Source organism: Coregonus lavaretus, assembly GCF_964263955.1.
Source record: "Coregonus lavaretus genome assembly, chromosome: 25".
Classification (NCBI taxonomy): Eukaryota; Metazoa; Chordata; class Actinopteri; order Salmoniformes; family Salmonidae; genus Coregonus; species Coregonus lavaretus.
In genome coordinates this window covers 31,010,400-31,025,140 of record NC_140012.1, presented here as the reverse complement: position 1 = coordinate 31,025,140, position 14,741 = coordinate 31,010,400, and the positions used below count along the sequence as shown (strand labels likewise).

The 14,741-nt window shown below is 42.7% G+C and overlaps 2 protein-coding genes across 4 annotated transcripts in view; both read left to right on the top strand.

The window, feature by feature from the left end:
• The window catches only part of desi2 (desumoylating isopeptidase 2), a 35,538-nt gene extending 26,707 nt beyond the window's left edge, over window positions 1-8,831 (top strand). Inside the window, exons 2-5 of the mRNA XM_084142331.1 lie at window positions 820-892; window positions 2,909-3,002; window positions 4,690-4,831; window positions 7,791-8,831. Coding sequence (XP_083998457.1) covers window positions 820-892; window positions 2,909-3,002; window positions 4,690-4,831; window positions 7,791-8,060 — 579 coding nt within the window. The 3' untranslated portion in view covers window positions 8,061-8,831. The remainder of the gene's footprint in view (window positions 1-819; window positions 893-2,908; window positions 3,003-4,689; window positions 4,832-7,790) is intronic.
• A 3,550-nt stretch (window positions 8,832-12,381) lies between these two features.
• On the top strand, window positions 12,382-14,623 carry LOC311100603 (proteinase-activated receptor 2-like). Of its 3 annotated transcripts, none has more exons than XM_084141524.1 (3): window positions 12,382-12,547; window positions 12,722-12,769; window positions 13,402-14,623. In XM_084141524.1, exon 3 carries the CDS (start codon window positions 13,496-13,498, stop codon window positions 14,351-14,353), a length of 858 nt encoding a protein of 285 aa, XP_083997650.1. In that variant the 5' UTR covers window positions 12,382-12,547; window positions 12,722-12,769; window positions 13,402-13,495; the 3' UTR covers window positions 14,354-14,623. The 3 variants fall into 3 exon arrangements, with proteins under 3 accessions (XP_083997650.1, XP_083997651.1, XP_083997652.1); XM_084141525.1 differs by having other exon boundaries at window positions 12,722-12,773; XM_084141526.1 differs by lacking the exon at window positions 12,722-12,769 and having other exon boundaries at window positions 12,409-12,547.
• The last annotated feature ends 118 nt before the right edge of the window (window positions 14,624-14,741 follow it).

Genomic DNA, 14,741 nt, shown 5'->3' with positions numbered 1-14,741 from the left:
GCAGATGTTATCGCAGGTACAGCAAAATCCTTGTGTTTCTAGCTCCAACAGTGCAGTAATACCTAGCAATAAAAAAAAAACACTACACACAAAATCCAGAAAAATAAGGAAATGTAAGAAGTATCAGAACAAGCAATGTCAGAGACCGGAATATAAAGCACAGCAGTATTTCAGTATAGCTGTAATTTATGAGCTTGGCTAGACATAATTACCAACCCCATTGTGTCTGATTTGGCTTTAAAAGATTTCCTCTCTGTCAAGCTCACAACACCACCACTGCTGGCTGCAGCCAGGATGAGTTGTTTTAGGATAGCAAACGTCATGGCAAACCTGCACTGTCAAGTCTTTTGGTGTCCCCTGAAGCTTTGGTACTGTCTTGTGTGGGTGGGGAGCTGCCACAGCATCTCAGATTGGTATGATGAATATGTCATCCACATCATACAGGGTCTATCAACCTATCATTATCAAATGCATACATGTATCATTACTGCATAGAGAGAGAATACACACCATCTTGCAACAGATGATTAGTCTTTTGCTCACTGTTCAGACTGTCAAGCCTGTGTTCTCCCCACTTTTTAATGTTATTTTATAGAAAAGTGACTTACGTGTTTCATTCACACCACCCCTTAACATGTGGTAAACATTTGAAAGAAGTCTGTGTGTATCTGTATATTACTCATTGCAAAGCTATTATACAACATTTTATAGACCCCCCTCACCCTTTATGCTGTGACTTCTCTGTTTCCTCTGTTTCTGTGATGTACTCTTTGTCTGGAGGCAGTCGTAATGATCACGGCTGTTTCTGTGTTCTTTCAGTACTGGATCAATGAGTTCACCACCAATCTGGGAATTGGCGTCTTTCACTCAGGGATCGAGATCTACGGCAGAGGTAAGGAAACCTCCGCTGCTATGATAACAGCCCTTGGTGGGGCTGGCTGACCAATGTTCAACCACACAACAAGGCACTCCAGTGAACTGCTGGGCTGTCAGGTGCTGCTTGGTAGAACTCCTCTGTCTGCAACGCCTCATCATCAAGTAGAGAGGGCAGTGAGTCAGATACTATGGTACTTTTAGTACCTGACATTAGGATTGTAACAGATGGTGGTAGAAATAACATAAGGATGGAAGGATAAACATGTAAGAAGGGTTTCAAATAGCTGTATCTGCTAACTCGTTGTTACTCATAATGCCTACTCATGTCTCAGATAAAAACAAGCCACATCAACCCAACCTGAGGAATCTTTGTTAGCTAATTACCAGCTTCACTACAAACCGGACACACTTTTGCCATTTTACTGTTTCTGGCTATTTCTGTTATTTAGGATCATATGGGTTCTTCCTCGAATTAAAAAAATAGACTCTAAATGACATTGCCACGAGCTGCACCGCAGATATTGAGATTAGCAAGTTGCAAGACTGCTGTCACACACAGAATCTGCGCATGTGCACAGGTTCACTTCACGCTGTAACAGCGTGGTAGCCAGGGCACCAAACCAGCAGAGAAGTTGAGCCTCGCGCTTCAACACTCTTAGTTGTTGTGGAAATTGACCAACTGCTGTTTACTTTCTGCATCTGTCATATCGCTGAGTCTATCTTTTTAAAATCGATTTATTCTAGAATCAGCCTCCCAGTCGCTCAGCTTTATTGATCAAGGAGAAGTGGAAGTGGTAGCTTGTCTTTTAGTTGAAAACACTGGTGGTTCATTCTGTTAAACTCAGCGTCTCGCCTGTGGTTTGAACCTCATAGCTCAGCCTATTAAAAGCTGCTTTCATCTATGCATTTTAAAAGAAAGCTCTGAATCCAAATATATCCTCATGGCAACCCCTTCAGTTTTATGGTAGGACGGACCTGGGTATTTCTAATGCCTGGCTTGTTTACCCTTAATTGGGCTGATTCAGGGAGACTGACAATCCCAGCAACAGATGGTGTAGATTAGGCACACAATTATTGCCTTTTACATTACTTTATGAGCAGCGCAAGCTGGCAATTATTTACTGTGTGTGTCTTTATGAGAGAGTGAGTTTGCCAAAACTGACACAGTTTATAAATTCTGTGCAATGGATGTGCCGTGTGTCTCTGTGTCATTCATGGAGAGAGTGCATGAGTTATTGAAATTCTGATCAGCAGGCAGCCCAATTAGTGAACAGGAGTTAGTAGCAGGGTGGATCAGAGGGGCGGGAACAGGGCTCTGGAGATCCCCATCAGCTACACCCATCATGGAGCTGGGAGCTATAAGGACTGATGGAGCTATAAAGACCTTCCACTACCTTCCTTAGACTGCCTCAGCCCGTCACAACAGACTACAATACTACCCCCACACTCACCTCAAACACAGCAATTCCGTTCTTTTACTTTTAGATCTGTGTGTATTGTTGTGAATTGTTAGATATTACTGCACTGCTGGAGCTAGGAACACAAGCATTTCGCTACACCCGCAATAACATCTGCTAAATATGTGTATGAGACAATACAATTTGATTTCATTTGAACACCCCCCCACACTCACCTCAAACACAGCAACACCACCCGCCCCACACTCAACGCCACTCACCCCAACTAACCTCAAATACGGCAACACCACCCCACACTCACCTCCACCCACCCACACTCACCTCCACCTGCTCCACACTCATCTCAAACATAGCAACACAGCCCCACCCGCCCCACACTCACCTCCACCCGCCCCCACACTCATCTCAAACACAGCAACACCACCCCCACCCGCCCCACACTCATCTCCACCCGCCCCAACTCATCTCAAACACAGCAACACAGCCCCACCCGCCCCACACTCATCTGTGAACTTCCCACCCACCTCTACTAGTACTACTGTTGTGTGCTATGAATCTTTGTATAGTGTTTTTGACTTCCTCTGTGTGATCTGATCATTGTCCTGATCTTTCAGAGTTTGCCTATGGAGGACACCCATATCCATTTTCAGGGATATTTGAGATAACGCCAGGGGATGCCACAGAACTCGGGGAGACATTCAAATTCAAGTGAGTATCACGGCTTAAATCGAGGGTTTCTTGAAAAACAAGGTATGGTTAGTTGCCTAGTTGAGCTAAAACATGAGAACATCCTTAAACCTGTTTGTAGTGGAACCAGTACTGTTGTTGACGTTTTGGTAGATATGTTTACTTATGTGTTCTTTCTTCACTGCTTGTGATGGATTCTGAAAACTGGTCATTTCTATTCATAATGGTCAAGTTTTTTTTTTCTTCTGTTAAGCAGAACATAGGATCACGAGAATACCGAGAAGTCACATAGGATTTCTGCCTCAAGCGACACTGAGGATCACATGAATAGTTAATGGTTACTGACAGTTTTTTTCTTCAATTGTTGTAGAGACAACCTGCATAGCCAATTTATTTTCTTTATCTAGCAATAATTTTGTGACAAGGATGCTCCCTAAAATGGTCGTCATTATTTACTGGCTTGTTGAAGTGTCTAGCCTTTACAGCTATGTTCAATGAAGCACACTGTTACAATTATAGTGATGGAGGAGGAAGAAGAAGAGTGAAATCTCAGCTGGACTTACATAGAATGTTATTTACACACTTGCCTGTATAAGAGTACAGAAGAACGTGTGTGTGGAGTTGGGGTGTTTCTACAGCATGTCCTTGCCGATGTGCGTGCATTCATGCAAGCCCCTAGTTGGCGTCTGGCTACTTTTGATTGTGTGTGTACTGTGTGTGTGAGGCTTGAGCGAGTGGCTCTGTAGCTTGTTTGCATAAATGATGCTCTAGTTGAGCAGCCCCATGGCACTGGAGTGTCTCTGCTACTGATGCCAATGAGTAGAACATGTTCTAAATAAACGTTCTGTGTATGGTTTGTTTATTTCTTTGTGTGTGTGTACACCTGCTATGGGAGGATACTATATGGGAGAGACGATAAAACATCACAGTAATGTTGGTTGGATGACGCAATTGTTTTGCGTTCTACATAAAAACAACTTGCAGGATCTTCTATATAATCATTTCCAGGGGTTGCCTAACTATTGTCATGTCCTCCCTCACATAATGCCTCCAGCATCCATTTTCCTAACTTACCTTTATCTATATAGCTCTATGTGCACTCTACTTATTTGTATATAATGTATGTAAACTCTGTGTAAACTCCTCTGTCTGTATTCTGTCTCTAAATGTTGTCTATCACGAGCAGCACCATATCACTAAGTAACATTCAGAGTGTGTGTAAATGTCCTTGGCGAATGAAGATGATTCTCATCTTCTGATGGTGGTTGTTGAGTGATAAGGCTGCTCCTGTTTATGTACAGCAATGCTCCGAAGATACTGTAGTTGCTAACACCGTGGTCCATTTCTCGCCCACAGCTCAGACATGCTGCATTTTGGTTAGGCTGAGTCACTTCTGTGAAGATGAAGAGCTTCAACTATAATTGAAGTGAACTCTGCCTGTGTAGTCATTACTCAGATGGGCCGGTCTGTTGTGTAGATTCCATGCATAGCATTTTTTATCTAAAATGATAAAAGGTAGATTATGAAGTCTTTAGGCAACATTTTACATCCGCAAAACTGCCCTTGAGCTCTGCAAATAATCTTGAATAGTCACAATAAGTAGGAATTATAATTTCTCATTTTAAAATGTAAAACATTGCCTTGTATGGTGAAAAAGGGTGCTTAGAATTGACCTTCTCCTCTGTGTTGATCCTGTTCCTGGCATCAGAGAGGCCATTGTTCTGGGCAGCACAGACTTCACAGAGGAGGATGTGGAGCGCATTGTGGAGGAGCTGGGGAAGGAGTACAAGGGGAATGCCTACCACCTCATGCACAAGAACTGTAACCACTTTTCCTCAGCCCTGTCGGAGGTAAGGGACGCTCTGAACATTCACACACACACACACACACATATATTATTTATGCCCAAGCTCTCCTTAAGGAAAGACAAAGGCCTATATCCCTGCGTTGTCCAGGGTGCGTCACAGTGGTCCACATAAGACAAGAATTCCATCCTCCCCACCAGCTCACCTCTTGTCACCAGGGCTAGAGCATTCTAGGTCAGGGTGCCTGGATGTAGTGCCACTTTGCCCTGACGTTGAACCTGCCAGATGCCAGGTCCAGCCTAGCACAGTCTCACAAAGAGCAGAGAAGGAGAATCCCCCACACCCCACGGGACAGATGACAAATATCTCAACCTGTGTTAGTTCAGTGTGTTGAGTAGAAGCCAAGCAATTTGAGTTTATAAGTACAGTGTTAGAGCAGATTGGTGGAGCGGGTGAATAATGAGTATGATTACACCCATCATTTGTGTGGCAGACAGGAATTAGAGAGCTCTGCTGCAAGCCCAGACACACTGCCCCAGCTGCCAGGCCCACTGCCCCAGCTGCCAGGCCCACTGCCCCAGCTGCCAGGCCCACTGCCCCAGCTGCCAGGCCCACTGCCCCAGCTGCCAGGCCCACTGCCCCAGCTGCCAGGCCCACTGCCCCAGCTGCCAGGCCCACTGCCCCAGCTGCCAGGCCCACTGCCCCAGCTGCCAGGCCCACTGCCCCAGCTGCCAGGCCCACTGCCCCAGCTGCCAGGCCCTGTCATACACCACTGACAGAAACTCCTCCTGACTCATACACCTACATATGCAAATACAACACACACACATATACTAGCAAACACCTACATATGCAAATACAACACACACACATATACTAGCAAACACCTACAGACAAACTCACTCTCTCACACATGTATGCTCACACAATGTGACTGTTTGAATAGAATTCATTGCATAGTTCAATGATTTCCTCAGAGAACCCAGTGTATTTGAACCAAATTGTTCTAGAGAGAGGAAATTAGGCTAATTGTCAATTCTTACAGAGCATTCTGTCTTCTCCCATCATTTACACCCCTTGGTCTTGTTGATTCCCATCTTTATAATGAAACACTGCACTAGTGCAGTGGGTATTCACTTCTGTGGCCGTTCCTGTCTATTAGGGACTGTCTTTAGCTGTGAAGTACGTGTGAATGTGTTTCCTGGGGACGGTGAAGAGGGAGGTGACTAATACTCAGATGTCTCTAACACTGATAATCCTCTCTTCATTTGAAAGGCAAATGAAGTGGGCCTGATGACACTCTGGATAAGAACATATTTACAGTGAAACCAGCACCTCTTCCTCTTGAAGTGTTGAAACACTCATTTAGCTCGTATCATCTTGTTAACACTGCTACAACCACACACGTCTAGTATGACTCAATGTATGACTATATTGTGTAGACTGAGTCAGAGCGTTGTTTCTAGTCATTTGCGATTCCCACCCAAAAAAAAGTATATTAATGTAGCAAATAATTTTAAGATGTATCTATGCATAGCCTAGATATGTAATCTTGTTGTAGAGTCCTCTCCCTATTGGATGATAGAATTGTTCAGGAATAGAATGGAGATGTCTGCCTCAGGCATACAGCGCTTCTCTCTCTTCCTTGTTGTGTGGGAAGGATCTGTTTGACAGTTTCATTTTCTGACAGCCTGATTTGCTCGTGGGATTATGCGTGATTGCTCCACAGTGAAGGAATCTGTGAGAGAGAACTTTGAATGGGATTAGCTCTGCAAAGACCACCACAGATCCCCAGCTCTAGGTGTGATAGTTATTTATTTCAGACCTGTTAGGTTTCTGTACAGAAATCCTACATCCAGGACGGCAGCCTATCATTGTCTTTCATTTCTCTGTGGTCTATTTTAGGTGATAATTTGCAAAAAAATGATGATACTGTATGGGAGAACACAGCATTCCTACTGAAACTGATTTCTCAACCGCAGAGAATCAATCGACCGATTGGTAGCCTATTTCTCATGGGTAGCCTATATAGACATATTGTCATTGGTAGCCTACATCAAGCCTCATGAGCAATGTCTTGCCTTTTCATGTGAAATGTAGGCGAAGACTAACAACCTCACAATTACATTGTGCAGTTGTGAACATTAATGTCACTGCTCACAAGGATGTTAACCCACACACAATTGAAGCCCATCACTGCAGGCTTGTTTGAGGCGTTAAGGCTATTTTATAGCTCCATCCCATCAGGCCACAGCCTCCAGAATGATTATCCTCCTCTCTGCCTCAGTGCTGCTGCTGTTATCATCACACTTAGCTTGTTTTTCACAGCCAGAGGCTTTTCCCATCCAATACCTGGTTTTTCCAAAGTGGAATACTTCCATTACACGTCAAGAGGACTAAAGATACAAATCTACAGCTAATACCACTTTGAAAGAAAGGGCAATTTGTGTTTCTCTGCATTTACTGGGTTGGTTTGGTGTTCGCTTTGGACCACAAGGTTTGAAAATATTGGTTTTATGGTTGCACTATTTTCACAGGAAATATATTTTTATCGTGATGTGAGAAATTCTAAGAATGTTAGAGAAGCGAGAGGGGACAGATAACAATTCAACACCGGTGTCTTTGTCAGAGTCTTGACCTCTTCCATTCACTGGGGTGATAACATGTTACTGTGCTGAGCAAAAGGAATGGTCCTGGCTAGTGGCCATTAATGAAGTCATTACATTGTAATGATGTCCGTACTTAGCAAGACGATACATCCACACTATTTTCACATTGTAATAGCACCCAGTCCATCAGATGAATAAGGGTCCAATTGAATACAGTCTAGTGGAGTACATTCCAATACCTCAATGACCATTAGCTATATCCTGCTTAGTAGGGCCAAATGCCTTACTGCTACAGTATCAGCAGATCCATTTCCAGTAAGGCCTAGCACTCTAGTATCAGGTATCAGTGCTGCATGTCTCTGTTCTACTCTGCGCTCTTCCTGTCTGTCCATCAGATCCTGTGTGGCAGGGAGATCCCGCGCTGGGTGAACCGGCTGGCCTACTTCAGCTCCTGTGTGCCCTTCCTGCAGAGCTGCCTGCCCAAAGAGTGGCTGACCCCGGCCGCCCTGCAGTCCAGCGTCAGCCAGGAGCTCCAGGGGGAACTGGAGGAGGCAGAGGACGCCTCCGCCTCTCTGGCCTCCATGAGCTCCATGCCTTCCCCATCCCTCTCCTCTCCTTCCCCATCCAGGCTGCCCAGGGTTCCCCGACATCAGCCCCGCCGATAGGACTAGTCCCAGGGTTCACCATTGCCTTCAGTGACAGGCTCTGGCAGGGCCCCTCCACATGGACAGGCTTACTGTACTGTACACCACTCTGCCAATAGACACTAACCCCAAACCCAACCCACCCCCTACCTACCACCCCTGCCTACTGCGCTCCTGATGAGACTTGCCATCCACCAGCGGCATTGAAGCCCCGCCTACACTGACTTGACTGGCAGACTTGGGGTAATGGCTACAGGCTCGGAGTACTGTTGTTTTACACGTAAAAAACAACATTCAGTTCATGTTTTGTGTAATTTCTTCATTTTCTTGGCCTTTATTTTATATACTCAGGACTCTAAAAAAAATATTTTCTATGTTTAGCTTCTTTTGCTTTTCTAACGCTTTAGTCATCACTCTATATAGCATTTTCTAAAATGCATTTTTAATCCTCTTTTGTTTACAACCTGTTTGTGTGTGTATGTTTATGAGTGTGTGTTTTACAATTACCGAGAAGCTACCACCTGGGCCAAACACCTCCACACTTTTCTTACGACACACACAGCTGATGTCTACCCCCGTGGCAGCTGTGCCTGGAGATTTTTACTGTACCTGCTCGTTGAGCTCTGCACTGTTTCTCTATAGTTTACCTGTTTCTCTCTTTGTAAAGCAGCGGACTCCTTAACCTAGAATAACTAACTTACTTCAGATGTTTTACACCGTTTTTAGAGTCTTCTGTGTAACTGAAAATATTTGTATCTCGTTTTAAAGTTATTAAAGAAAAATATATGACATAGATTGTTGTTTTAATGAGTTATTAACTAAATGTATTCTCCCTACTGAACATGGTGCTGTTGTCAATATAGCTAAATTACATTTCTAATATCCAGGAGGGAGTCAGCCTATTTGCATGCAGACTCCCCCCTCCTCCATCTGGGTTGCTGCTGTTGCCCTTGACTGCAATAACATCTCTGTGACAGAAATCTGATTGGCCTCCATTGTTTGGATTGTACTTGGCACATACCTATGGCTATTGAACAACACTCAACTTGTATTAACATGAGTTTTCCTGTTGAAGTAGCAGTTGTTGCCCAAACAGGATATTTTCCCACAGTATATGAAGGCTCCAGACTGATTTAATGTTAGCAAAGAGACACTGTAGATTTCCCACCATTCATGACTCCAAAAAAAGCTAGATTCAAGCTTACTGTATTTTCTCTCAAGATAAATGTTCTGTGAAACTGACCAACCTGCTCAGGATGTGCTACCTCAATGGGAATTTTCATGGAACTTTCTGTCAAATGGAGAAGTTCTGGAAAAGTGAGCTGTCCATCTTAACTCAAAAGCAGTAGAGCTAACTACTAAATGTGATCATTAATATTTACTCACTGTGCCTTTTTGACCCTAGATACGCAATCCTGTTAGCCAGAATTTTCCATTTAGAGTGAGGTAGCTCAGATTTTCAGACCACCAAGGTCCTTGCTCGGTTGCCGTCAGTGTCAACTGTCTTCACTCAGATCTCTGTGTTGACATATTTCCACCTCTCATCACCAGCCAAGGCACCAAAGGATCAAGCCCCTAGATCTACTCTGTCATGGTGACTTGAATGACACACTTCAGATATGTCAGGATGGCTTTTTCCTCTGGAAGTCCTGTTTCTGTTACACCTCTGAGGTGTGATGACCCCTAGTGGCGTAGTGAACACATTGCCCTGTTTAAATGAAAAATATCTCCATGAACAGTGCGCTCTGTAGCATCAGTTTATTGAATGATGAGGATGAATCTATTGAAATTGACCGATCAAAATCAAACAACCATTTTTAAAATGATTATTAAGCCCCATTGAAACAGGAGGGGACAATTATTGACAGAATTGAAGAATTCTGAATTTTAGTGTTTTAGAGGCGGGTCTCAGTGACGGTCTCCGACAGAGTAACCACAGTCTGTGTCTCCTCTGGCTGCCTGCTCAGATTATTTTTACAGCAGAGTAAAGCCTCCACTACCTCTCTGGGGCCCTTAGTCATGAAGATATAGAGGAACGGGTCCATTAGAGGACTCAGATACAGCAACAGATTGGCAATCAGCCCTAAGTATCGTACTTCCTCCTTCAACGACTTGAGCAGAATGTTCAGAATGAAGGGAAGAAACAGCACGGTATAATTGGTCAGGATGACCGCCAGTACGCCCACAGTCCTTTTTATCTCCGCTGTAGAAGTTGACCTGGAACATAGCAACGCTCTCCACGAGTCGAGGAAGAAAAACAACAATAAAGGGAAGGGAGTGAGAAGGGCCACTGCAAACCAAAACAAGTATTTAAACACTGCGAGGGCCAGAACAGCGATGGGCGCTCCCCACATAGCCAGGGAGATGATGGAGGACTGTTTAATCTTACTGCAGCAGCCGTAGCACTGTGGGTACGCCACCAGCAGGTGTCGCTCCTCTGCAATGCAAACCATAAAAGTGATGTTGGAAATGACGCGAAAATAAAAGATGAGGGTAGCAGTGTCAGCCGATAGGATACTCCCAGTGGCAGCCTGTGGTCTTCCAATGAAACTGAAAATGTCTGAAACAAGAAGGCTGATGACATGGACAGGTACAGGGTTGGGACCTTTGACCAGGTTCTTCATGGTGTAAAGGGCCAATCCAATGGCAGGTAGCCCAACGGCAAATGTTATCCAGCCAATGACCTCGGCAACGCGGTCAAAAGTAGTGTCAGCGTTTGTGTTGTTAACATATCCTATATTCATATAATTATCCATGGGGTCTGGTCATTTGAGGTGGTTTATTATGTCTTTTCGTTGTGTTTAGTTGCATTTACTAGTATAGTCATGAGTCATGTGACCGCGTCCTCTCGTCTTTCACACACTAGAATGACAGCAACATGGAAGAATGTATTAAATTCATTTAGGAGTATGTGTACAACATTTTAAATAATCACATTTGTTTAGTCTGTCAGTGACAGGCTACAGTACATTCTAGGCTACAAACAGTACGTAGGCATTCTCCCAATATCACTTCTATGTCACTCTACTTGTCCTTGAGCAGTTTAACTGTTCTTTCTTTAGTAAGACCTGTTGCTTAAAGGCTACTCACATACTTCCATCCCGTGTTCATGGATATTTTATATTTAAAATGTTTCCTGAATTCCATTCATCCCCATAGCATTTAGATCCTTTGGTATTGCCTCCCCCTGCCAAAAATAGACAGAGATAATCCATGGCCTTACCTGAAGTAGGTTTGGAGAGAACAGCATGGAAAGAGCGTTGTGTGTTCCTCCTCAGTGTATTTTACCTTGCAGTTGATGGGTGAACGTCAAATACTGTACCTGGATGATCCCCTGTACCTGGATGATCCCCACAGTAGGTGATGCGACTGGTACCAGGTCCATGCTATGAATTGGATTGATTTGCTTTTGGCTTTTTTATATAAATGTTTTATTGGTGCTGAATAGCATGGTCACTTATCTTCCTAGAACTGCTAGATAAACGGTTTCAATTAAGCTATACAGACTCACATTTCCCTAAATTCCAGTTGAGCTATGCTGATGGTAATGTAAAGTGTCAATTTGCATTTTGTACTTTGCTTAGTTTATATGTCAGGGCCTAGTTCCTCCTAACAGACACTGATGTCATTTTAACACATTCCTGTAACACATCAATGAATCTTAAAGGAGCTCAGTCATCCTAACCAACAACACTCAAAAGAGTGGTTGAACTCATGAACTTCCCTGTCAAATATCTTTCTTTAGTTAATCAACTATGTGAGCCCACAATTTCAACATTAGTGACAAGGAAGTCATTTTTCTGAAGTATTTGCTCAATAATTTGTTTAAGTTGCATTTGTGTGTGGTGGCGGACTGTTCTGACTTCAGCATTATGTCTCAACATATTTGTCTTAAGTCTGATGGACAGAGACATTGTATCTGACCTATAAAAGTGTGGTGCAGTATTGCTAGTAAGAGTTTGGTTTTTATTCTCAAGTAGCTGCCTGTACTACATACAACACATCAAGTCTGTGAATATAAAACTAACAGCTTCTTCACCCAAAATGGTGTATGCGTATTATAAGATGTATGCATGAAGTGTATTATGTTATATGTAAGATTTAATATTCCTGTTGTCATTATGAAATACAAAGCAGTGAAGTGGAAACTTTGTGTGGAATGGATTAGGATCGGGGTCTTTTAACCACTGTTAGTAATGTCATGGTTATCTCCCTGGCCAATCATCTATCTAAGACTGACAAATATATAGTCACAAAAATTGTGCAATGACTTTTGACATCCTTGGATGGTGAAGGACTTCCTGTCTAACTGTATTTAAGGCCCAGCCACTGGGTGCGCACAGTGAGTATCTGTGGCATAAAAAAAAAACAGTTACTGGACAATTTTTTGCATGTTTCTAACTTGCATTTACACTTCCTGATAATTGGTTGATTTATTGTAAAAGGCTTATTGCCTCTTCTGATAAGAGCTACAAGACAAACAGAAATTCATATAAATTAACCTCCAGGTAAGACCGTACTGTAGATTTCACATGATTGCTAAAGGGCTATTTGAACTTTGCTTGTGCTACACATGTTAAACACTGAATTGCGCAGTGATTACTTTAATTGTTTTCTATTAGTATGTGATATTCATAAATGTGATTATGGCTCTATTTGTATTTATTATGGATCCCCATTAGCTGCTGCCAAGGCACCAACTACTCTTCCTGGGGTCCAGCAAAATTAAGGCAGGTATACATTTAAAAAAACATTACAATACATTCATAACAGATTTCACAGCACACTAAGTGTGTGCCCTCAGGCCCCTACTCCACTACCACATATCTACAACACAAAATCCATGTGTACGTGTGTGTATAGAGCATATGTTATCATGTATGCATGTGTCTGTGCCTATGTTTGTGTTGCTTCACAGTCCCCGCTGTTCCGTAAGGTGTATTTTTATCTGGTTTTAAAATCTGATTAGTTAATTGCATGAACATTGCATAAAAAAATATATTTAAGGTATCCTAACAATTACACATTGATGTAAGAATATGACTTTGAAAATGCCTTTAGAAAATGTATTGATTACGGAATGAAAAGGAGCGAAATTTTTTTATTTTTTGTATATTGCTAAGGGATATTGTACTTTGACAGGTCATTTTGTATTACATATTCAGTTTTACAAAGAATACGCAGTGAGTAGAGCTATATTGAGCCTACTTCCTTATTTTTTTAAAGGAAATGCTTAAGATATTCTAAGGAAAAATACATGATGCAGCTCAACACTAGATCTATTTCAAATAATCATTACAGGAATCTTAGATGTCATAGAGTAAAAATTGTAACCACATATTTCACACTTTTTTTTTCTTAGTGTAGACACAGCAGGAAAATATAAAGTACCTTGAACTTGGAATCAGAAGAACCCTGCCATTCACTAGTTCCTGCAACAACAAGCACCATCAAGGATGGAAGCAAACCTCTCCAATATTTCTGACAGCATCACATCAAATAAGAGCCTCATTGAAACCATTGTATGTTGGACAACATTCTCCATTGGTCTTCCTCTGATCTGTCTGGCCATTTATGCCATGTACTTCCTGATCAGAGCTGATCACATTGCTCCAGTCTATGTTATCAACCTACTTATTGCAGATCTCATTCAGATTTGCATGAGGCCAATCATACTGTTCAGTAACGGGGAATTTGTAGTGATTTTGATTGAATTCTTTGGTATCAGTGCAAGCATTGGTTTCATGGTATGCATTGCTCTCGAGAGATACCTTGTGATTGCATTTCCTCTCTGGTACCGTTTTCGCCGTAACATCAAGTACTCGCTCATAGTGTCCTCCATTATCTGGGTGTTTCCTTTTATCCAAATCTCCCTGTTTTTCCTCTCACCGACTTTTGAGATTTCACTTATTTTGTTTGCAGCTATCCTCCTCATCCCCATCCCACTGCTTGCGTTCTTCCTAGTGGGCACATTGAAAGCTCTGTCCGTCTCCATCGCTGTGCCAGCCGTTGAACAGAGACGGATTATTGGTACCCTGGCCCTTGTGCTGGGCAATTACACAGTCCTGTTCCTACCCCTCATCATACAAACTCTGATATCAGGGGTAACAGCCCAACACAATGTGGAAATTGGGACAATCTTAGAGAGTTTCAGCCCCCTTGTGGATCCTCTGCTCTATGTGTTCATGAGAAAGGGAGCTAAGGAGACTCTTCTGGCCTTTCACTGCTTCGACAAGCTGATGGGTGACCAGGAGCAGAGTCAGGTCACAAACACTATGACCATGACTGATACTGGAGTAGAAGGCTCCAGGTAGGACAGGTCCAGGATAATGGACTGTAGCTGTATGATTCACTATGTATAGTTCCTATCAAGCAACCAAATATGTATTTTGTTAACATTATACCTTGTTTTTGTTGTTGTAGTTAGAATGTGAAGAGTACATGCCTTTATAGTTAACATACAATGCATAACATACTGTATTGTACACAGGCCTATTGTGCATTGCCCTATCTTTGATGGGCTTGTATTGCAGCTTTTCAGAAATATATGGACTTTCCTTACTTCAATAAATTGATACTGTGGATATTTGAGATTGCTCTTTCTATTATTTTATCCCCATTCTCTCCCTGAGTCCCTCTAAAAAGAGAACACTAAAAGTGGTCATGTTATAGACAGTTTATTCAGATCCCAATATGAGTACA